The sequence below is a fragment of the Bos taurus genome, chromosome 1 (genome assembly GCF_002263795.3).
Source record: "Bos taurus isolate L1 Dominette 01449 registration number 42190680 breed Hereford chromosome 1, ARS-UCD2.0, whole genome shotgun sequence".
NCBI classification, from domain to species: domain Eukaryota; kingdom Metazoa; phylum Chordata; class Mammalia; order Artiodactyla; family Bovidae; genus Bos; species Bos taurus.
Window position 1 is genome coordinate 125,204,873 of NC_037328.1, and position 24,387 is coordinate 125,229,259.

A 24,387-nucleotide genomic window follows, 5' to 3' on the forward strand; every position below is an offset into this window, starting at 1 on the left:
TGGACTCCTGCCTGTGTCCCTCTACCCCTTTGCCCTGTTGGTCAAATCTAAACAAAATGCAGAGATTAAGAGGAGCCCATTGATGGAACCCATACATATTAGCCTCTTGGGATACAGAACAGGGTGGAAAGGATGAAGAATGGACCTGGAAAGGAATAACCACCACAAGTATTTTGGCCTTTAATCTGTGAGCAATGGGAAGTCATGAAAATGATTTTAACATAGAAATGCATGGTCAGATTTGTGTTTTACAATGATTCTGGCTACACATTGGTGGGAAGTGAGGGGATAAAGGAAGACAATTTCAGCAGGCATAGAGATAGCTGGAGGAGATGTGGTCTAGGCTAGACAATGGATGTATCTGAAACCAATTCAAGAGATAAACAACAGTTTAGCAATGGATTGCCTGTGGGGAGGGGCATGGGAAGGAGAGAGCTAGAGATGTGTCTAAGATGACCTCCAGTCTACTGGGTAGGAGTTGCTGCCTTTGCTGGGAAAAAAAAAATGGAGACACTGTAATAACCCCAGTGTTCTGGATAAGATCCTAGTTTAGACTCAAAGCTAGTGAGTTTGAGGTGCCCACAGGTCCTCCCAGAAGCCAGAACAGGAGCCTGGGTATTAGATAAGGTAGAGAAACTGCTAGACATCCTGTTCAGAGTCATCCAGGAAAGAAAAATGAGTGGTTCCCCAGACTTGAGGAATTAAATGACTTTTGTGGATGTCTCTTCCCATCTGCTGGGAGGGCTGAGGCATTTGACACAGACAAGGATAACTTCATCTGTTTTCATTCTAATCCCAAACTAAACGTTTGTGAAAAAGCTACTGTCAGGTTAGGAAAAGAGTACTGGTTAATCAAATCAGTTCCTGGTGCCAGATTTTAGGTCCCATCAAACTTGTCTTTATCTGTACTTTGACAACTGACTAAATGCTAAAAAATATTGTCAATTACAAAGTTTCCCATCTTCCTCTCTTGGTCTTTGCTTTCATTTTTTTTTCTTGAGATTTTTATAAAATCATTAAGTTCTAGAGTTAGAAATTATCTTAAAATTCATTTAGTTCCACCTCCTAAATTCCCTCCCTCAAGTACACCTGAATCCTTTTTATATAATAGACTAATATCATTTATGCATAGAATATTTAAGGGATGCTAAAGCTCCTCCAAGGAAGGAAACTCCTTCCCTCCCACAGTACTGCATTCCTACCACACTTTGGACAGGACAATAGGTTGATCTGACTCTTTGTAATGTCCACCTCTCTCCCTCCCTGGTTTCCCTCTAGTTTTCTGGAGGAACACAGGTTAGATTCTCTTTCTCTCTTCTTACGACCACCCTCCCATTGCAAACTCTGGACCCCATATTGCTTCTTGGTCTTCTCTAGGTAGCAAACCCAGCTCTGCATTTCTTGCCCATCTAACATGTTTCTAACCCTTCAGTAGCTTAAGTGGCATTTTCTAACAGGGTATTTTGAATAATAAAATATTTTAGCTAAGATGTGACCAATGTTGAATACAGTGGAATTAGTCTGCATCAAGGTCTGCACAAATATACCTCCATTGATATAGGTGTCTTTTCCCTCAACTACTTTTGCCATAGATCTGCCTTCTCTTCTCTTGTCATATCACTAGGCTTTGGGATTTTTGTGATATTTGTTTGAATATCTTTATTATGTGGGTGACTAAACACTATTAATCTATTTGTGACCTCCTGGCAAGCTGCTCTTCACCATCTTAAGCTTGGCGACTTGATTATTTTCTTCAGGGGGACCCAAAATTGGATATGATGGGGTCAGGAGAGGTGGTCTTTCTGATGCATGCTGTGGCAATGACTCTAGATCCAGTTTAAGAATCATTTAAAGAAGTAGTATCTTTGCCAGTGAGGTCTTGGCAAATTCCTATGGTGAAATTAGATGAGAACGTATGTTGCTATGCTTCTTTTGCTAGCTCCAAATCTGAGTCTTTCTCAGTTTGCTGATTCTCAGAGGGAGATGTTAATGCTAAATGGCCTTTTGTGTTTCTAGACAAAAGTAATAGCTGACAGAACTAAATAAACCCTTGGGTCATTCAGCAGTGGTTCTCCGGTAATAATACGAAAGGATGAATTTTTATACCTATTTTATGGATAAGGAAATTAAGGGAAAGTTGAGATAAGTAAATTGCCTAGTGTCAAAGAGCCTGAAAGTGGCAGAAACATTATAGCTATAACTTAGTAGATATTAATAACTTAATAGATATTAACAATCTGTTTATTTCTCTACAGACCCAAGTAGATTGCTCATTATCTTTTATTTTTCTTTCCATTTTATGCTCAGCACCTAGCAGGGTTCTGGGATTTAGAGTTGTTATTTTTCAGTTGTTCTGTCATATCCAACTCTTTGCAACCCCATGGACTGCAGCATGCCAGGCTTCCCTGTCCATCACCAACTCCCAGAGCTTGCTCAAACTCATGTCCATTAAGTCGGTAATGCCATACATCCATTTCATCCTCTGTCATCCTCTTCTCCTCCTGCCTTCAATCTTTCCAAACATCAGGGTCTTTTCCAGTGAGTTGGTTCTTTGCATCAGGTGGCCAAAGTACTGAAGCTTCAGCTTCAGCATCAGCCCTTGCAATGAATATTTAGAGTTGATTTCCTTTAGGATTGACTGGTTTGATCTCCTTGCAGTCCAAAGGACTCTCAAGAGTCTTCTCTAACACCACAGTTCAAATGTATGTGGGTATATAGTCGGCACTCAATTAAAAATGTATTGTATGGCTTGATATTTAAATTTGATTCTTACCTCTCCCTCTGAGCCTCATTTTTATAAAGAAGATGCTTATTCCATCTACATTATATTTTTAAAGATTAAATTATGCTTAATCATATCAGGTGCAATTCCTCTCAAGAGGAATGGAGTTATTAAGAAATCAAATTATGAGCTATTGGCCACGTACTTGGGTGAGTCATCTGCATATGGATCATACCATGTCTGTCTTACAGCAGAATTAAATGCCCATTCAACTCCAGTCACATGGGAGCATGCTCAGCTGTCTACATCTTAGTTTAATGCCTGGTAGAGTAAAGCAAGTCCATATATCAGGTGGATGGGGTTTAGTAAACAGTGGTAGGGGCACAGGTGCAGAGTAAGTTATATCCAAATTCATGGTTACCGGGGAGAAGGATGGGTAGAAGGGATAGTTAGGGAGTTGGGGATGAACATGTACACACTGCTATATTTAAAATGGATAACCAACAAGGACCCCTTACTTAACACAGGGAACTCTGCTCAATGTTTTGTGGCAGTCTGGATGGGAGGGGAGTTTGGAGGAGAATCGGTACCTTATATGTAGGCATGAGTCCCTTTTCTGTCCGCCTGAAACTATCACAACATTATGTTGTTCAGTTGCTTGGTCATGTCTGACTCTTTGCAACCCCATGGACTACAGCAAGCCAGGCTTCCCTGTCCTTCATTATCTCTCATAGTTTGCTCAAATTCATGTCCATTGAGTCACTGATGCCATCCAACCATCTCATCCTCTGTTGTCCCCTTCTCCTCTTGATCTCAATCTTTCCCAATATCATGGTCTTTTCCAATAAGTTGGCTCTTCTCACCAGGTGGCCAAAGTATTGAAGCTTCAGCTTCAGCATCAGTCCTTCCAATGGATATTCAGGGTTGATTTCCTTTAGGATTGACTGGTTTGATCTCCTTGTTGCCCAAGGGACTCTCGAGAGTCTTCTGTAGTACCACAGAAGCATCAATTCTTCAGCTCTCAGCCTTCTGTATAGTCCAACTCTCACATCTGTACATGACTACTGAAGAAACTGTAGCTTTGACTATATGGACCTTTGTCAGCAATATTAAATTTTTTAAAAATTGTTTTTTAAAAAAGTGAGTTATATCAATTATCTGGTGCTGTGTACTGGTGGATAATTGTCAGAAATGTTCCCATAGATTGGTCAGGCTGGCCCCGTGTAGATCTAGCCATGGAGTCTGGTCATTTAATATTACAGCAGGGAAACTTGGGAATAACAGGATGTGTGTGTTGAAAATGTGTGTGTTGCTGGGGTGATGGGGAGCAGCAGCAGTGATCCAAGCTCAGGATCGATAAGGGAATACATAATTTCCTTATGGATCTAAATATTTTATTATTTTCTAAATGTTTTCTAAATCATTTTGGTGATTTCTTCTATGTTTGATTAGTTGGTAAACTCTGTTATTAGTAGAAAAGCCCATGAGGACAACCTGTCTCTAGGCTCCAAAAAGTGATTTGAAATATTGCAAAAGAAATACACATTACAACTACGAAGGGATTTCAAGTAAAAGCTTGTATTACATGCGTCATAAGCAAAACGGGCTATCTGAAATTCTCCATTCTAGATCAAACAGTTTTTAAAAATATATTGAAGTGGTTGAAAAAGAAGAATCAGGGCAAGAAATGAATGTTTGATTTTCATCACTCTCAAGATAAATTATTCATTCTATCTTGTTACCAATAATGATAATATATTTTAAAGCCATCAATCAAACAGTAAATAGTGTAACATCTTACTCTGAGCTAAATATGTTTTAAAAATCTACATTATTTATGAACTTGCTACTTGCTAGAAAATTGATCTGATTGGAGAAAATCCAGAGAGTTGCATTTTCTTGTTATTTACTTTCTGTTGCCACCAGCAGTTGGCTTTAGGGTTCCAAATGGTACAGCTGAAGAACATAAATATGCTTTAGGGAATATGAGAAAGGATGAAAAGTTTTCTAGGAATAATAGATTAGGCAAGTTATATTCAGATCACAGATTCTAATCCCTTTGCTGAAAGGGATTAGAGATGCTCTCCTAAGCAACTGAGCATCTACGGAAACTGCGAGTTCTGGTAAAATTTCTTTAGGAAAAAACTGGGCGTCCAGTTCTGGCTCCTCTATCAACTGAGTTCAGTGTGAATTTGACCAAGACCTTAGCCTAGGTGGGCCATGGTTTATATCTTTAAATAGGGATTCTGAATTGAATTTTTTTTTCTGGATCTAAATAACTGTTCCAAAGTGTTTCTCTTTCAAACCTGAAGAAAGTGGTAGAATAAAGACTGTGAAGTGGCGAATAGGTTGCTCAGGTCCTTGTGACAGTTACTCCCTCTGTGAAAGTAAGATGATGGAGCTTGACTTTACCCACCTCCCAGGGAGAGCAAGAAGGGCAAGAGCAAGAGAGGCAGCAGCTATGCATGTGCTTTTCCTTTTGATAGCTTTATTTATTTATTTAGCTGTGCTGGGTCTTACTGCATATGGGAATGGGATCTAGTTCCCCAAGCAGGGGTCAAACCTGGGCCCCCTGTCCTGGGATTGTGCAGGCTTAGTCACTGGACCACCAAGAAAGTCCTGTGAATGTGTTTTTAATGATGAAGAGTAATGGTCAAGGGCCCAGCTGTACAGGGTAGCAGGCTTCTCTCTTGCTGCTTTAGGCTGGATGAATTTCATAGCTGTAGATATGTTGTACAAGTTTCAGTTCAGTTCAGCTGCTCAGTTGTGTCTGATTCTTTGCAACCCCATGGACTGCAGCACTCCAGGCCTCCCTGTCCATCACCAGCCCCTGGAGCTTGCTCAAACTCAGATCCATTGAGTTGGTGATTCCATTGAACCATCTTATCTTCTGTTGTCCCTTTCTCCTCCTGCCTTCAATCTTTCCCAGCATCAGGGTCTTTTCCAATGAGTCAACTCTTCCCATCAGATGGCCAAAGTATTTGAGATTCAGCTTCAGCATCAGTCCTTCCAATGAATATTTAGAACTCATTTCCTTTAGGATTAACTGGTTTGATCTCCTTGCAGTCTAAGAGACTTTCAAAAGTCTTCTCCAACAACCACAGTTCAAAAGCATCAGTTCTTTGGCACTCAGATTTCTTTATAGTCCAGCTCTCACATCTGTACATGACTACTGGACAAACCATAACTTTGACTAGACAGACCTTTGTTGGCAAAGTAATGTCTCTGCTTTTTACAAGTTTACTTTTTGGTAATAAAAAATTCTATGTATATATGGGTATATACATACACATATTTGTACTGCCATCAGAGCTTCTAAGTTGAAGTAGTTCAGCTGAAAACAAAGAAACCAGTTGCCTTTTTTTTTTTTTTTTTTTAATAGGCACAGTATTCCTTTGATGGGCTTCCCTGGTGGCTCAGATGGTAAAGAATCTGCCTGCAACGCAGAAAATCTGGGTTTGATCCCTGGGTCAGGAAGATCCCCTAGAAGGAAATGTCTACCCACTCCAGTATTCTTGCCTGCAGAATTCCAAGGACAACATGCAAATTTCTGCTAGAATTAAAAAAAAAAAGTTAAAAGAAAAATTTGAAGATTCCCTTTACCACTTTTGAAAATGGTAGAGCACTGCAGTGACCAGCTTCAGATGTGATGAGACCAAAGCAGTCATCCTGTGTCAGTGAAGGGCAGGTCTTTGTACCTAGGACAGAAGTGTCCGTGGACCTATAGATCAAAGGCATAGCAGCAGTCTGTTAACTTTTACATTTTACTGGGGAGACATTCTTTCACTCCCTCTTCCCCACCCCTTTTCATTTTCTTCTACAAAGAGCTCCAAATTGGAACTGAGATGTAACAGTACCTTGATTCCTAATACACTATTCAATAATTCTCATCACTCATCCACAGATCAGCAGGGAGACCAAGTCACCATGCAGTGGGTATTAGGTGCTTAACTGTATGTGATCCCGTATTAACTGCATGTCAGGCAGGCTCCATTTGTGACTACAAAGCGCTTCCTCCTTAAAGAGTACACAGTGAGATCCAGAATGAACACAAGTGGCTGAGTGATTTTGCTTAGTTAGCAGCCTCCTCATTTACAGTCTGTGACTCAAAGTGTGGCATGGGACAAACAGCATCAGCACCTGCAAGATATCAGAAAGGCAGAATCTCAGGCCCCACTCCACAAGCTCATCCCTTAGCTCGTTGGTCTGGATACTAGAGACATTATGTATTGATTTAAAACAGTAGTTCCCAAACTTTTTGGCATCAGGGACTAATTTCATGGAAGACAGGTTTTCCATGGACCATGGGTGAGGGGATGGTTTGGGGATGATTCAAGTGCATTGCATTCATTGTACACTTTATTTTCTAATCTAACACTGCCACTGATCTGACAGGAGGGACTGATCTGTGGCCTGGAGGTTGGAGACCACTGATTTAGAAGATTTGTTCTAGATCTGGCTGCATAGTCAAGCAATATAAGAACTTTAAAAAATACTGATGACTGGGTCCCACCTACAGAGATTCTAACATGCTTGGTCTGGGATGTAGCCCGGGCATCATGATTTTTCAAAACTCCCTATATGATTCTAATATCCTATGTATGCACCAAAATTTGAGAGCCATTGAATTAGACTATATAGTAATTCATAGTGGAAGAATCTATTGGGTACTCACCCTGAATTACCCAACTTTCATTGTCCACACTTCATGTGTTGACACCTACTGTTTTGGGGGCCATGTTAAATTTTCCATAGTGACCACCCCTTTCCGTGACCACAATTCATGTCTGACTCTGTCAGTCCTTCAAGAAATATGCATCTCCAATGCTTTCTTCCCCCAGACCATGGTTCTCCTTTCCTCCCCTGAACCCTGTATGACTTTAGCTTTCTTCCCAAACGTGTTATTTTTCACTTAGCAGTCCAATTATTCACACACACAGTTTGTCCCTTTTCCTAAGCTGTCAGCTCCCAGAGGGCAGAAGCTGTATCAGATTCATCTTTGTAACCCTTAGTGTCTAGAAAGCTGGGTAATGTGTGAATAGAATGGAGATGGGAAAAGAGAAAGCAGAAGGCAGAATAGAACAGATGCGCGAATTCTCTTCAAATTAGTCAAGTAAGATAGTACACAAAGGACACAAGAGTGGAATTTAGAATCTGAATGAAAGAAGGGAGATTTGTTAACCACATAAAGGGACAGATAATGCGGATACAAGTTGGATGCAGGGTACAGGGATGGAAGGAGGAGAGAATGATGGCATCCAGTAAGCATTAAGTGAGGTTCTCTGAAAGGGCAAGATGCAGGATACAAGGATGGAAGCAGGAGAGAATGATGGCATCCAGTAAGCATTAAGTGAGGTTCTCTGAAAGGGCAAGGCAGGAGGCCCAGGTTGTAGAGAGAGATGAAGAGCTGAGGTTCCTCAGAGCACTTTAAGGGCCAGGCCACCCCAGGTCCTGACACAAGCTGACCAGCTCTGCAAGGGAGGTTGTCATTTAGGGTCCATGATGCCTTTAGTGTGACTGTGTCCCACACTGCCTTCATCATTCCTCAGTCTTCTCAGAAGCAATCTTCTTTCAGGCCCAAATGAGCCAGCATGCTCCCAGAAAGTGGATATGAGTAGACATGAAGTCAGGATGCCTGGTCAAGTTCTCACCTGTGTGTAGTTCACCTTTCAGTAGATCTCAGCTTCTTATGCATTTCAGCATTGCAACTTACATCCAATCCATATGCATGCTTGAAATTTGTATCATTTTTCCTCCAAGAACTGTGAAACACTTAATAGGAAGGAAGCTTGTTTCCCTGAAGGCACCTCTGTAGATTGCTGTTGGGCCTCCAGGGAAGACCCAAGAAAGTGACATGTTGACAGGCAAGTGGGCAGTAGAGTATGGGAAAATGGACTCACTTAACTCTGTTCCAAGGGTCTCAAGATCCCAAAGCCTTATACCCCAGCTATGGTTAAAGACAAATATATTTCATCACAACTGCCTCTCTGCAGTCTTTCCATTCTTACAAATCATAGTGACCATGTTTTTTTCTAGGCCCATAGGAAGCCTGATATAAAACTGACTTAAAGGAAAATCATGAAAGGCCTGGTGCTTTCCATATCCTCTTACAGTCAAATTTGATGCTGAAAAGCAAGGTCTTCTAGGCCATTCCTAACTCTTGAAAAGCTGGTCTCATTGTGTATCATGTCAAAAACATTCTACCAAAATAATATAATTGTACAATAAGGATTGGCAGTATCTCACCATGACTGCATATGAATGTAACTTTTCACTCAATAATCCTATTTATATCAATTTACTTTGAAGATTCATCTTCAAAAATTGAAACAAAATATGCACAAGTTTATTCATTGTAGTATTATTTATAATAGCAAAATATTGAGAACAATCTACATGCATATATGCAGAGCAGATTGATAGAATGTCACTATATGTCCATGCAATGGAATAATATGCAGCTATAAAAATGAGAAATATCTCTATAAATTGATATGAAGTGATTTTCAGAGTATTTTAAATAGAAGACACAAGTACTATGCTATATTTTTGTAAGAAAGTATGGGAAATAAGAATACATAACCATTTTTGCAAAAGAAACATAGGAAGGATAAATCAGAAGTGAGTGAAACTGATCATCTGAAGGGGGTGAGTTGAAATAAAGAAGAAAAACCAACAAAGAGACAGAGATGTCTCTAAATGTACTGTTTTTATAGTTTTGATTTTTGACCCATGTAAATATTTTACCATACAAAAAATAAAATGAAATTATCAAATATGCAGAAAGATCCTAAAACTGAATACAAAAAGAAAGAAAGAAACCCATCCAAATATTAAATTGGTAAGATAACTATACAGAAGGAAAAAATCTAATATAAATAATTTTTGGTGATAGTAATTGGACTATACTTCTCAATGAGACATATTCTAAAAATAACTGTGAAGAAATTTTGAAACTTTCTAACAGTATTTTTTTGGTATTCACATGAATGTAATAATTTCAAAATCATTTGCATATATCACAGCAATGAGCAAAGGAGTAAATATATTGGTATTGTTGAGAACCAGGGAGGTTGAGAACTTGGAGAAAATCATTGTGGAGGAATGTGATACAAAGAAAGAATGGGAAAAAGAGAGGAAAAATCTGTAGTATTGGATTGGAATTATAGGTGTTAATGGGCTTCCCTGGTGGCTCGGATGGTAAACAATTCGCCTACAATGCAGGAGACCCGGGTTGGATCCCTGGGTTGGGAAGATGCCTTGGAGAAGAGAACTGGCTACCTACTCCCATATTCTTGCCTGGAGAATTCCATGGTCAGAGGAGCCTGGTGGGCTACAGTCCATGGGTTTGTAAAGAGTTGGACATGACTGAGCAACTAACACTTTCACTTTTCACACAATAAAGATAACAAATATTTCCATCATTAAAAAAAAAAAAATTCTACCAGAAACAAAGAATGTAGCAATTGACTTTTTGAATTCGAGAAGTCAAGGCAAAGATATCTTAAATTTTTCCACATAATACTAAATGCTAAATAGTAGTACTAAATACTAAAAAGTACAAAGGAACATATGTCGAAGTCTCATTTCTATCCTTTGCTGGATTTTCTTGTCTGTAATATCTGTAATATAAGATTCATGATGGCTGCTTAACTGGTGTGTGTGTGTGTGTGAGAGAGAGAGGATATAAAAAATAGAAAATGCATTAACATGGTAGCTCTACAGAGTAAGAACTCAACAAATGCTCATATGTTCACTCTCTTCTTCCTTCACCCATTTTTATTTCTATTATTTTCATTCCTTCTTAAAATCTCAGGGCCAGAGAGCCACCTACCCAATGACAGATAAGTGCCTTAAGAAGAACTAAAGTTTTAATCCCATGAACTGTAGCCTTCCAGGTTCCTCTGTCCATGGAATTCTCTAGGCAAGAATACTGAAGTGGGTTGCCATTCCCTTCTCCAGAGAATGTTCCTGACCCAGGGTTTGAACCCAGGTCTCCCACATTGGCAGGCAGATTCTTTACTATCTGAGCTGCCAGGGAAAGCAAGAAGAGAGTAGGGGGGTAGAAGCCATGGACAAAAATGTGGGACTACAGTCATCTTTATGATGACTGTTGCAAACATTTTTGATTGGTCAAATGTCCTGGCATAGAATTTTCCAACCTCAGTACACACTTCTGCTGTTGACAATGAACACTCCCCTCATCCCTCTCTTCCTCCTACCCCCGTCCCATTCCCTTATCAGCCTCCTCTTTCCACACAAGGACAGAAAAGTTGGATGCAACCTTTCCCTTCATCTAAAACCTGTCTCCCTCTACCCCTTTCAGAGGAAAGAGGATCAAGGGCAGGCAGTCTGCAGTCTTCCTAGGTCCTTGTCCAAGAACTGGACAGGGGCTCGCTTGTCACCATGGCAAAGCTGAGTGAGGCTACTTGATCCCCCATTTTCTTTTAAGTTGTCCACAACCCACCCAGTTGACTCCTTCATCCTATTCTTCTCTCCAGTTTTCAATAAAACAGAAGGAGACACAAAATCTTGGGACTGGTGGGAAAAGTAGAATGGGCCAAAGAGGTCATCTAGTTTGTGAGATCTTAGTTCTTGATTTAGCTACAGTAGGGCCCACAGACTTCATGGGTTTCTTGGGGCAGAGCGATCTGTACTGGTTGCTGAGGTAAATGCCATAAATAGAACCACAAAGGAGATAGGACAAGCCTTTCCCCATCACCTCTGCCGTGAGCAATAGATGGCAGATGGTTCTCCAGATTGCTAAAGCAGAGGTTTCATTTCTTTGTCCGTTGGATTGTGTACTGTTCCATAAAGAAACTACCTTTAGTAGGAAAGGAATTCCCTGGTGGTTCAGATGGTAAAGAGTCTGCCTACAATGCGGAAGACCCAAGTTTGATCCCTGGATCAGGAAGATCCCCTGGATAAGAAAATTGCAACCCACTGCAGTATTCTTGCCTGGAAAATCCCATGGACAGGGGAGCCTGGTTGGCTATAGTCCACAGGTTCGCAAAGAGTCAGACATGACCGAGCAACTTCACCTTCACTTTTCTTAGTACGAAAGGTTTTGCATTCTAAGGGAAAAAAATCAGTAGTTTGGGCATCTCATATATAGGTAGGGCATTACAGGCAGTCTCCTTACTTGAATGTGTATTTCACATTCAGCAAATATGCTACTTTCTTCTCAAAGTCTTTCCTGTGTCCCCAAGGGAGCTGCTTCTCCTCTGGGAATTGAACGCCCTTGATGTGCACCTCTCCTGCAACACTTAGCACTTTCTGTCATGTATTCTGCTTTTGTAGGTGACTTGTCTCTCACTCCTGAGGATGTAAGTCATGGCTGGCTTATTTTTGCATTTCTCATAGGCTTTAGTAAAAACTTTTATGACAGGAAATACTGTATATGTACATATGTATGTATACACACACACACACACACACATATATAGAGAGAGAGCATTTACTATCATATATATATATATACACACACACACACACACATACACACACACACACACACACACACATGCATACATACTCAGTGAAGAACAATGACAAAGAGGAGAATCATCTCTATGACACCTGTAGGAGTTGCCCATGGTCCTATAGACCCTCTAAGGTTCATATAATTTCACCCAAATTCAGAGACTCACCATTTTGTGCCACTGATCTTGATAATGCAGAATTCTTATTTTGTAACTCTTTTTTTGTGTGTAACAGATGTTTGTGAGCATCTGTGAGATTTGAACCTCTTCACAACTTCTTCCTCATATCTTTTATATCAACTCAAGTCTCATCCCAATGTTCCTAATGGAGAAAGACCTGACTCCCCTCAAAACCAAACTCCCCAAAGGATGTTGCCTGTCTCAATTTCCTCATTTTCTAATCTCACTTTAGTTCCCACATTCCAAATGACCCCAAATAAAAGGGCCCTCTTCTCAGCACTCAGCTCTATGCATCGTTCCTCCTTGAAGCACTCTTCTCCTGACTCCTATGACACTCTACCAGATTTCCACTCATGTCTCTGTTGACTGATTCTTGATATCCTTTGCTCCTCATCATCTCTACCTCATCTTCAAATGCTGGAGTTCCCAGGCCCCAGTCATGGGTCCTCGTCCACTTTATGTTCTCTTCACTCTTTCATCCACACCCAAGGCTGCAATAACACATACCACACAGTTCTCTCATATTTGCTTTTAAGCAAATCTTCATTCAGTCCAACTCCGAATGCCCTACAAGCTAGAAGACCTTGGCAATCCCACCCATCCCAGTATTGATTAATTATGAATTCTCTCATAGAAACAGAACAGATTGATGGTTGCAGGAACAGAGGGCAAGGGGGAGATGGGAGAAGTGAATGAAGATGGTGTAAGATGCAAACTTCCAGTTGTAAAATGAATAAGATCTGGGGATGTAATATGTATATGGTAACTATAGTTAATAACACTTTCTGGTGCATTTGAAAGTTGCTAAGATAATAAATCATAAAAATTCTTCAAAGTTCTCAGCACATAAAAAAACAGACTATAACTGTGAGGTGATGGATATGTTAATCAACCCTATTGTAATCATTTTGCTATATACATATATATAAAATCATCATATTGTACACCTTAAACTGACATAATGTTATATGTGAATTATATCTCAATAAAGCTATAAAGAAAAAGAATTTCTTATTTTTCCAGTGGGATATTGCCCTTGAATGTGTGGCAGAAAAAAATAAACTGTGAGATTGAAACTGTCTAAAATGTGAATAAATAAATGGAGAAACAACTTATCCAGAGGAAATGTTTTGAGTGTAGAAATAAGAAATCTAGGTGCAGATTATAATCTTTGTATTGCTTTCATATTCTGTTGGTGCTGTGCTTTCCCACTGCAGAGTGAGGTCCATGTAATGGTCAGTTTCACGTGCCTTCACAGACAAGGATGTGTCTCTTCTGACAGTTAACAGGCCTGGTCCATACAGCTGTCTCCAAACTAACAGCAAGTCCCCTTGCTTGTCTCTAGCAATTCAAAAAACTGCCTTTTCTAGTGGATCTATTCATAGCTTGATCAAGATTGTTTTTTTAAAAGAAGATGTATTCTCAAAAAAAAAAAAAAAAAAATTCCTGAGAGAGACTGAGATGGCACACTTAAAAATCATCCAAGCAATTGAGACTTCTGGAACTTTTTGTTTTGAAACATTTTTGCAGCATGCCTTTAGGTGTGGAGCTTTAACAGTGTGAAACAAGCTCATGGAATTTAAAATCAGTATATGTGTCACAAACACTCAAGTATCTGGAGCTTTGTGTAGAGCATTTCCCCAAATTCTTTTTTATCCAATGCCTTCTGTTGGCATAAATTATATGACTGCCATCCTGTAATACTCTGTTCTTTGAAGGCAGGTCATGGATTTTCACCTTTGTATCCTCCATAGCATAAGCACTCTGCTTTTTAAAGAATAATTCTAAGTGGCTATTTGTTGAGATCAGTGTTATCAGCAATTTTGCTTTGTATATGGAAGTTCTTCTGCTTCTGCCCTTCTCTGTGGCCTATGAAAGTCACTCAGTCATGTTTGACTCTTTGTGACCCCATGGACTGTATAATCCATGGAATTCTCCAGACCTGAATACTGGAATGGATAGCCATTTCCTTCTCCAGGGGATCTTCCTAACCCAGGGGTTGAACCCAGGTCTCCCACATTGCAGGCAGATTCTTTACCAGCTGAGCCACCAGGGAAGCCCTCTCTGTTACCTGGGATGTCCCCCACAGACTGACCCCAGAAGGACATCTCACTTGGTTTCATCTACCATCTTCACAGCATTGCATGCACTGGACTTCACCGGCTCCCCTCTCCCTACCAGACCATATCTTTCCTGTATCCTGAGCCATCTGAGATGCTTCCTGTGAAGTGTTGATAGAACATGCTGCTCTACGAGAATGTGGTGGTTGCTAATGGGTTCACTTTTTAATTCTCCCAGTTAATATAGTTATAACTAGTTGGTTACAATAATGTAGCAACAATAGCAATAGTTACCATTTATTATAAAAGTGCCTGGCATATAACAGATACACACCAATTATTGACAGTGTAATCACCAGTGACAATGACCATTGTTATTAATAATAGCAAAAAGATCATATTGAGCTCGTACTGCACCGGGCTGTTTTTCTCTTGCCTATCTCAAAGAAGATATTGGAATTATAGTTATTTTGTGTCCGGGATTTATTTTGGAGTTACAAGTCATTTAATTTTTTTTTAAAGCATACAAACTGTGTATACAGGGGTGTGTGTGTGTGTGTGTGTGTGTGTGTGTGTGTGTGTACATGCACACGTGTTTCTCTTCATTTCAAAGCAATTCCAAAGCTTTGTGGAATGGCGGTTATGTATGCAGGTTTTGGCATCTAGCTGTGCTTGTGCTTAGTCACTCAGTCGTGTCTGACTCTTTGCGACCCCGTGGACTGTAGCCTCCACCAGGCTCCTCTGTCCCTGGGGATTCTCCAGGCAAGAACACTGGAGGGGGTTGCCATGCCCTCCCCCAGAGCCTGGGTTCAAATTCAGCTTTGTCACAAGCTAACTTCTGTGATCTTTGGCAACTTAACCTCTCTTTTTAAAGAATAGCACTTTCACCTTTGTAAAAAGGAATAATTATAGTATCTAGCTCATAGTATTGTGAAGATTAAATGACATAATGAGTGTCTGTTGGGTCATACAATAGCACTCACTAGTGTACATTGCTTTTCTTTTTATTATTACTGTTATTTTAAAAGAACTGGAAAATACAGAAAAGGAAAAAAGAAAATAGTCACATACAATTCCATTTTAATAACCAGTAGTAACATCCCAGACTATGTGCTTCAGATCTTTTTCTGTTTATAGATATGCCTATGTTCAGTTTTTGTAAAATTAGAAATTATTATATATCACCACTTTATAAGTTTACTTTTCTTTGCCTAATATACACTCTTGTATGTTGTATTGAGTTGCATATTAGTTCATTATATGTGTGTTCTGTAATTTATTCATTGGACATTTAGATTGCTATGAATTTTTCACTCATGAATACCAGCAATGTGAAATAATCTAATTACCTTTGGGGTTGTATTCAGATTAATTTCTTGGTAATTTATAGAAAATCATTTAATAAGCTATAGATATAAAACATTTAATACTTTTAAATAAATTTGAAAATTGGCTTTCATAAAAACTTTAATTTTATTTTCATCAATAGTATATAATGTTTTTAGTTTCCATGTAACCTTGCCAAGCCAGCATAATATATATGCGTGCATATATCTTATCTTACCCAGTCTAATGACTTCTATTGAGCAATATGGGGCAAGTTGTTTTAATTCTGAGCCTCAGATTCCTAACCTGTAAAATTAACTAACGAGAGTAGAATTCAGAAATACAGTCACAGGTTCTAAAGTTGATATTGATTGCAGAGCCTCTCCGTGCTCCATCTGGGAAGTGTAGCTCAAATGAGAAAAGACTGTAGTGGAGTCGGGTTAACACCAGATGAGGCTGAGGGGATGATTGTCAGCGAGCATCTCCCTGGTGCTGTCATGACTGCTCAGAATGTCTCAGTGTTTATCAATGTTCATCAGACATGCATATTCTAATTCAGAGGGTGATGTGCATAACATATATAATTAAAATCTATTTTATTTTATTGCCAGCTGCTTTGCTTTAAAATGCATGCTCCATAAGGACAGAGATCTTTGTCTTATTTATTGATGTATTTTAAACACCTAACACAGAGCCTGACATGTAGTAAAGTTTCAGTAATAAATATCTATTGAATAAGCAAATAAACTGAATGAAGCTACCCTATAGCTTTCCAGAGGCTTCACCCTCTGGTAACCAGCAGAATGCCCTCCCCAGGATAACCGTAGATGAGCTGCCATGACTGGGACCTCTTTCCAGAAACCACTGCTATGTCCCATGACACAGTCTTTCTCAGATGTGTTAATACCTGCAGACTGGTTAAGATCCAGCCTCCCCTTCTAGAATCCACATACTTCACAGAAATATTGGGTCTTTCTACTTGAACTCATGTTGGTTGTGTTAATGGTTTGACTCAAGAGGAGTATTATTTCCAAGTTCCTAGGGACCCTTTCATTGCTGCCCCTTAGTACTATGTAGAACTACCACTTTATGGACTAGTTGAGAGAATATTATATGATATAACATATAGTAAGAAAGATAGAACCGTTCATCTAAGCAATATGCTGTGGTGGTTAAAAACCCAGGACCCAGAGTCAAATTTCCTCAGTTCAAACCTGGATTCCAAAATTTAACAGTTCTGTCAACTTCAGCAAGTTACTTGATCACACAGTGTTCAGTTTTCTCATCTGTAAAATGCAGCTCGTACCTACACTATAGAATCGATGTGTGGGTGAAATGAGTTAAAACATATGAAGAAGTAGAAATAGTAAGTGAATATTATTACTATATCTGTAATAATTGCATTGAAAATTTACTATGTGTCAAAACCCAAATTTATATTACTTCAGATAGTCTTTAAAACAACTCTGTAGACTGACCATTATTGTTATTCATAACTCATGAATGAGGATATTGAGGTTCAGAAGGTTTTAGTAATGCTCTAAAATCACATAGCTAGTGAATGGTGGAAACTGGGTTTAAATGCAGATGTGTATGAAATATTCTCTCATGGAGAAATTTTTCTTAGAATTAAAATATCTACATTCTCACTGACATTACGATTACTATTATCTGATTTATAGTATTTTTAGTCATGCTTACAACCCTAGAACATTTTTCAAGAAACTAGCTTTACATGAATATGAATATCTAAGCAACCATCTGTGGGTCTGAGGGTCTATTGTTTCTAAAGACTCTTACAGTCACTTTTAGTGATTCAACTGTGGTCCAGTTTATGCGTGTCTGTATTTCCTTTCCTAGGACTTAGAAAAACTCAGTCAATTAAATAGTGAAATACAATTTAAAAATTATAAGGTGACAAAAGATGACCAAAAACAGATAATTTGCATTCCATGGTGCTGGTTTGGTAAACATTATAATCTCATCAAAAGAACAGCTATCCTTGAAGATCAAAATGCAATGATTTCAGGATTCATTCAGCAGTGTGTTGAAGTTACAGGCACGCTAACCCAACAGTGATTCTGTGGGTGTGGAAGTGCCCTGACACCAGCAGTTGTAGAGACTCATGCACTCTAAAGTAACTGGTTGACCAAGGGCCCTGTGAGTGGCCAATATCCTTCTCATCACAGTAACAGACTTGAAATTTGAACCCTTTTCAGATATCCTAGCAGACAAAACAATAAAACTGAAAAGTAATCCATTTAAAATGTCTGTGCACCTCTGTATTTGTGGGCATGATTTGCTATGCCATATTTCACGGATAATTTTTTATACCCCTGAGATACGTGTTTTCATTGAAGCACACTGTAAAACGTTGTGCTATCTTTTGCCAGGGGAATGAGTTGTGATATTTGGTAGGCAGTGTCCTGAGAACTAGCATTGCTACAAATTAGCAGAATAGCGGTAATTTGTGCATCCTGCTTATTCAGGAAACCCATTAGAATGTTAACTCTGATGGCATGGGTTTACACAGGATTCAACTTGATGTTTAAAGATCCTTTTTTCTCCTCAACAGGTTAATTATGTATGGCTTTGTGAAGGCTATGGTATATGCTGACCAGCTGAAAAATGGAGACTTTCATTTCACTGACTGTTTGTTTTTTGGTTCACTGATGTCTGCTACAGATCCAGGTAATTGCCCAAATAATATGTTTTCTTCTTTCTGAGAGTCAAACATTTAAATTGAATTTTTCTCTAAAGAGCATCACCTGAGTCAACATAATAATTCCTTATTCCTTTTCACCTGCAGTTGACATATCTGTTAGTGATTTTAAAAAGCAGGTGAATATTCTAACAGCTCTCAAAAAATGGTTCTCAAAGCAACTTAAAGTAATGGGGAAGACTCTTTGAAATTCTCCATTGTCCGCTTCCCTAGAACATGTAGCCATCTTGACTTATGGCTCTTAATTCTTCTCTGTTTAACTTGTCTTCTTTCAAAAATGCTCCATCGCAGTGGTCCCCAACCTTTTTTGGCAGCAGGGACCAGTTCTGAAGAAGACAGTTTATCCATGTACCAGCAGATTGGGGGGTGGGGTGCGGTGAATAGTTTGGGGTTGATTCAAGCATCTATTAATGCCACCACTGATCTGACAGGAGGTAGAGCTCAGGTCATAATTCCAGCAATGGGGAGAGGCTGCAAATACAGATGAAGCTTCGTTCATTCAACCACTGCTCACCTCCCCCTGTGCGGGCCAGTGCCTAACAAGCCATGGACTTGGTACTGGCCTATGGCCCAGGGGTTCAGGACCCTTGCTCTATTGAGTTAAATGGTAAAAGATAATTTTGAAAATTGATTGCTATATGTTTCAAGCATATTAAGAATAGGGAAAATAGTAAAAAGAGTTGTCATATACCTTCATATTATCAAATTATGATAATAATCAAATCTGGCCAAAGTGTTTTATCAATATCCTCCTACATTCCTTCTCACTATGACTAAATTATATTAAAAACAAGTCTCAGACATCATATCATTTTATTTGCAAATGTTTTAAAAAATGACAGTTGTCATTATGAAACCTAAAAATATTAACAATCTTAATATTATCAAAGTGCTATCCTCTGTTCAAAAAGGCAGAATTTTCTTATTGTCATTATCATTATTAGTTCATGTAGTAGTTTGTACAAATTAGAACCCAAATAAGGGCTATACATTACAATTGATGGATATGGCATCTAGTATTTTTTTAATCTATATGTTACCCTTCCATCTTCTATTTTTCTTGTCACTTATTTATTGCAAAAAGAAAGACAATTGTCTATGGTTGAATTAAATATGATTGCTTAAAATGTTCCCCTAGCCTCAGGATTTCTTGTAAACTGATGGTTAAATCTAGAAATTGAGTCAGATCAGGGTTCATTTGTTTGGCAAGATTACTTGCGTGCTCTGAATCTCTACAGAGTCACATCAGGAAGCACAGTGTTTGGTGACCCAGCCATCAGTCTGATCCATCACACTGCTGAATTGCTGCTCCAGCAAAGACCACCAGAACACACCTGTAGTTGAATAAGACATGTTTATTACATGTTATAATGAAGAAACTGCTCATCAGAGGAACACTGGGACCTCTCAGAGCGTGTTAGAAAGGAATTGTTATAGGATGTGGGCTAATGCTTGGTGATTTTAGGGAGGGCTTAAGGAATCGGGGTTTTTCTCTGGATGAGATGCTGTCAGAAAGCACGAATGATTGGACATTTTAGTAAATCTTCTCTAGCAGGAGGAAAGACTGAATAGAGCCGAAGCCTACAATTGGTAAAGGAACAGCATCACTCATAATAACCAGGATAGAGATGCTGTGGTTTGGACAGTGTTCATTATTTGGGTTTAAATGTGATTACCCAGTAGTCTTGTTTTTGTCTTGATTCTTTATGGTCACAGAGTGAACTTGTCTGATGTTTTATGTGAAATTGTTTACACTCAACAAGAGAACAACAAGGCCCAGCTGATAGTAACAGGCCAGCTCCCACATACCAGGGGCTGCTCCTCTCTTTCTTAGAATAGCCCAGCAGCATTGGCACCATGTGGCACCTTGTTTTAAATACAGCACCAGAGCTGCTGAATCAGCTTCTAAAATTTAACAATATCCTCAGGTGGTTTATTAATGCATGCATGCTTGCCGGCTCAGTCACTTCAGTTGTGTCCAACTCTTTGTGACCGTATGGACTGCTGCCCACCAGGCTTCTCTGTCCATGGGATTCTCCAGGCAAGAATACTGGAGTGGGTTGCCATGCCTCCTCCAGGGGATTTTCCCAGCCCAGGGTTTGAACCTGCATCTCTTGCATCACCTGCATTGCAGGTGGATTCTTTACCCACTGAGCCACCTGGGAAGCCCCAAGTGGTTTATATGCACACTAAATTTTGAAATTTAGCTAGTCAAATCAAATCCCAGTCATGGGGAAGTTCTGTAATCAAATGACCTTCAACCAGACCAATTTACCTGGCTCCTGAGAAATTTGTATGCTGGTCAAGAAGCAACAGTTAGAACTGCACATGGAACAATGGACTGGTTCAAAAGCAGGAAAGAAGCACATCAAGGTTGTATATTGTCACCTGACTTATTTAACTCATATGCAGAGTACAGCATGTGAGAGGCTCAAGCTGGAATCAAGGTTGCCAGGAGAAATATCAATAACCTCAGATAGGTAGATGATACCACCCTTATGGCAGAAAGCAAAGAGGAACTGAAGAACATCTTGATGAAAGTGAAAGAAGAGAGTTAAAAATTTGGCTTAAAACTCAACATTCAAAAAACTAAGATCATGGCATCTGGCCCCATCATTTCATGGCAAATAGATAGGGAAACAATGGAAACAGTGAGAGACTTTATTATCTTGGTCTCCAAAATCACTGCAGATAGTGACTGCAGCCATGAAATTAAAAAAGACACTTGCTCCTTGGAATAAAAGCTATGACAAATCTAGACATTATATTAAAAATCAGAGACATCACTTTGCCGACAAAGATCCGTATTGTCAAAGCTATGGTTTTTCCAGTAGTCACATACAGATGTGAGAGTTGGATCATAAAGAAGACTGAGTGTCCAGGAATTGATGCTTTTGAACTGTGATGTTGGAGAAGACTCTTGAGAGTGCCTTAGACAGCAAAGAGATCAAACCAGTCATTCCTAAAGGAAATCAACTCTGAATATTCATTGGAAGGACTGATGCTGAACCTGAAGCTCCAATACTTTGGCCACTAATGCAAACAGTTGACTCATTGAAAAAGACCCTGATGTTGGGAAAGATTGAAGGCAGGAGAAGAAGGGGATGACAGAGGATGAGATTGTTGGATGGTATCACTTACTCTATGGACATGAGTTTGAATAAGTTCCAGGAGTTGGTGATGGACAGGGAAGCCTGGTGTGCTGTAGTCCATGGGGTTGAAAAGAGTCAGACACCACTGAGTGAGTGAACAACAACAAATTTTAGCTAATGACGTTAGTACCCATCAATGATTATGTTTAGTCTAGTATGTATTAGGGGTTATAAACTAGTGCTGTGTTAATTCTATCCTACCTTTTTGCATGTATTAGCTGGTACTCTCCCAAAAGAAGTAGTTTTCCAGATCAACAATTTGAGTGCCTGTGATATTATTTAAACAAAAAAAATCAGGATAAATTATTGATCTTTGTATTTACTAATTTTCAAAATAATGAATTATTTCTCTAGCATCTCCCACATATGATCAAGGAAGTAAATTTTTCCTTTTCTTACTTTTTTTTTTTGCTTGTCTTTTTTAAAAAATTTATTTATTTATTTTAATTGGAGGCTAATAACTTTACAATATTGTAGAGGCTTTTGTCATACACTGACATGAATCAGCCATGGGTGCACATGTGTCCCTCATTCTGAAGCCCCCCTCCTACTGCCCTCCCCATCCCATCTCTCAGGGTCATCCCAGTGCACTGGCCCTGAGTTCCCTGTCTCATGCTTCAAACCTAGACTGGCGATCTATTTCACATATGGTAATATACATGTTTCATTGATATTTCATTGATCTGATAGAGTGCCTGATGAACTATGGAATGAGGTTCGTGACATTGTACAGGAGACAGGGATCAAGACCATCCCCATGGAAAAGAAGTGCAAAAAAGCAAAATGGCTGTCTGGGGAGGCCTTACAAATAGCTGTGAAAAGAAGAGAAGCGAAAAGCAAAGGAGAAAAGGAAAGATATAAACATCTGAATGCAGAGTTCCAAAGAATAGCAAGAAGAAATAAGAAAGCCTTCTTCAGCGATCAATGCAAAGAAATAGAGGAAAACAACAGAATGGGAAAGACTAGAGATCTCTTCAAGAAAATTAGAGATACCAAAGGAACATTTCATGCAAAGATGGGCTCGATAAAGGACAGAAATGGTATGGACCTTACAGAAGCAGAAGATATGAAGAAGAAATGGCAAGAATACACAGAAGAACTGTACAAAAAAGATCTTCATGACCCAGATAATCACGATGGTGTGATCACTGACCTAGAGCCAGACATCTTGGAATGTGAAGTCAAGTGGGCCTTAGAAAGCATCACTACAAACAAAGCTAGTGGAGGTGATGGAATTCCAGTTGAGCTATTCCAAATCCTGAAAGATGATGCTGTGAAAGTGCTGCACTCAATATGCCAGCAAATTTGGACAACTCAGCAGTGGCCACAGGACTGGGAAAGATCAGTTTTCATTCCAATCCCAAAGAAAGGCAATGCCAAAGAATGCTCAAACTACCGCACAATTGCACTCATCTCACACGCTAGTAAAGTAATGCTCAAAATTCTCCAAGCCAGGCTTCAGCAATATGTGAACCGTGAACTTCCTGATGTTCAAGCTGATTTTAGAAAAGGCAGAGGAACCAGAGATCAAATTGCCAACATCTGCTGGATCATAGAAAAAGCAAGAGAGTTACAGAAAAACATCTGTTTCTGCTTTATTGACTATGCCAAAGCCTTTGGCTGTGTGGATCACAATAAAATCACAATAAACTGTGGAAAATTCTGAAAGAGATGGGAATACCAGACCACCTGATCAGCCTCTTGAGAAATTTGTATGCAGGTCAGGAAGCAACAGTTAGAACTGGACATGGAACAACAGACTGGTTCCAAATAGGAAAAGGAGTTCGTCAAGGCTGTATATTGTCACCCTGTTTATTTAACTTATATGCAGAGTACATCATGAGAAACGCTGGACTGGAAGAAACACAAGCTGGAATCAAGGTTGCTGGGAGAAATATCAATAACCTCAGATATGCAGATGACACCACCCTTATGGCAGAAAGTGAAGAGGAACTCAAAAGCCTCTTGATGAAAGTGAAAGTAGAGAGTGAAAAAGTTGGCTTAAAGCTCAACATTCAGAAAATGAAGATCATGGCATCTGGTCCCACCACTTCATGGGAAATAGATGGGGAAACAGTGTCAGACTTTATTTTTGGGGCTCCAAAATCACTGCAGATGGTGACTGCAGCCATGAAATTAAAAGACGCTTACTCCTTGGAAGGAAAGTTATGATCAACCTAGATAGCATATTCAAAAGCAGAGACATTACTTTGCCAACAAAGGTTCGTCTAGTCAAGGCTATGGTTTTTCCTGTGGTCATGTATGGATGTGAGAGTTGGACTGTGAAGAAGGCTGAGCGCCGAAGAATTGATGCTTTTGAAGTGTGGTGTTGGAGAAGACTCTTGAGAGTCCCTTGGACTGCAAGGAGATCCAACCAGTCCATTCTGAAGGAGGTCAGCCCTGGGATTTCTTTGGAAGGAATGATGCTAAAGCTGAAACTCCAGTACTTTGGCCACCTGATGCGAAGAGTTGACTCATTGGCAAAGACTCTGATGCTGGGAGGGATTGGGGGCAGGAGGAGAAGGGGATGACAGAGGATGAGATGGCTGGATGGCATCACTGACTCGATGGACATGAGTCTGAGTGAACTCCGGGAGGGAGTTTGTGATGGACAGGGAGGCCTGGCGTGCTGCGATTCATGGGGTCGCAAAGAGTCGGACAGGACTGAGTGACTGATCTGATCTGATCTGAATATACATGTTTCAGTGTTAAAGTATCATATCAATACATGGATTTAAACATA

At 39.5% G+C, this 24,387-nt stretch overlaps 1 protein-coding gene across 2 annotated transcripts in view; it reads left to right on the top strand.

Moving 5' to 3' along the window:
• SLC9A9 (solute carrier family 9 member A9) overlaps positions 1–24,387 on the top strand; it is a 663,428-nt gene that overhangs the window by 161,715 nt on the left and 477,326 nt on the right. For both annotated transcript variants that reach the window (XM_059885432.1, NM_001076068.1), the window contains 1 exon segment: positions 18,346–18,461. In XM_059885432.1, coding sequence (XP_059741415.1) covers positions 18,346–18,461 — 116 coding nt within the window.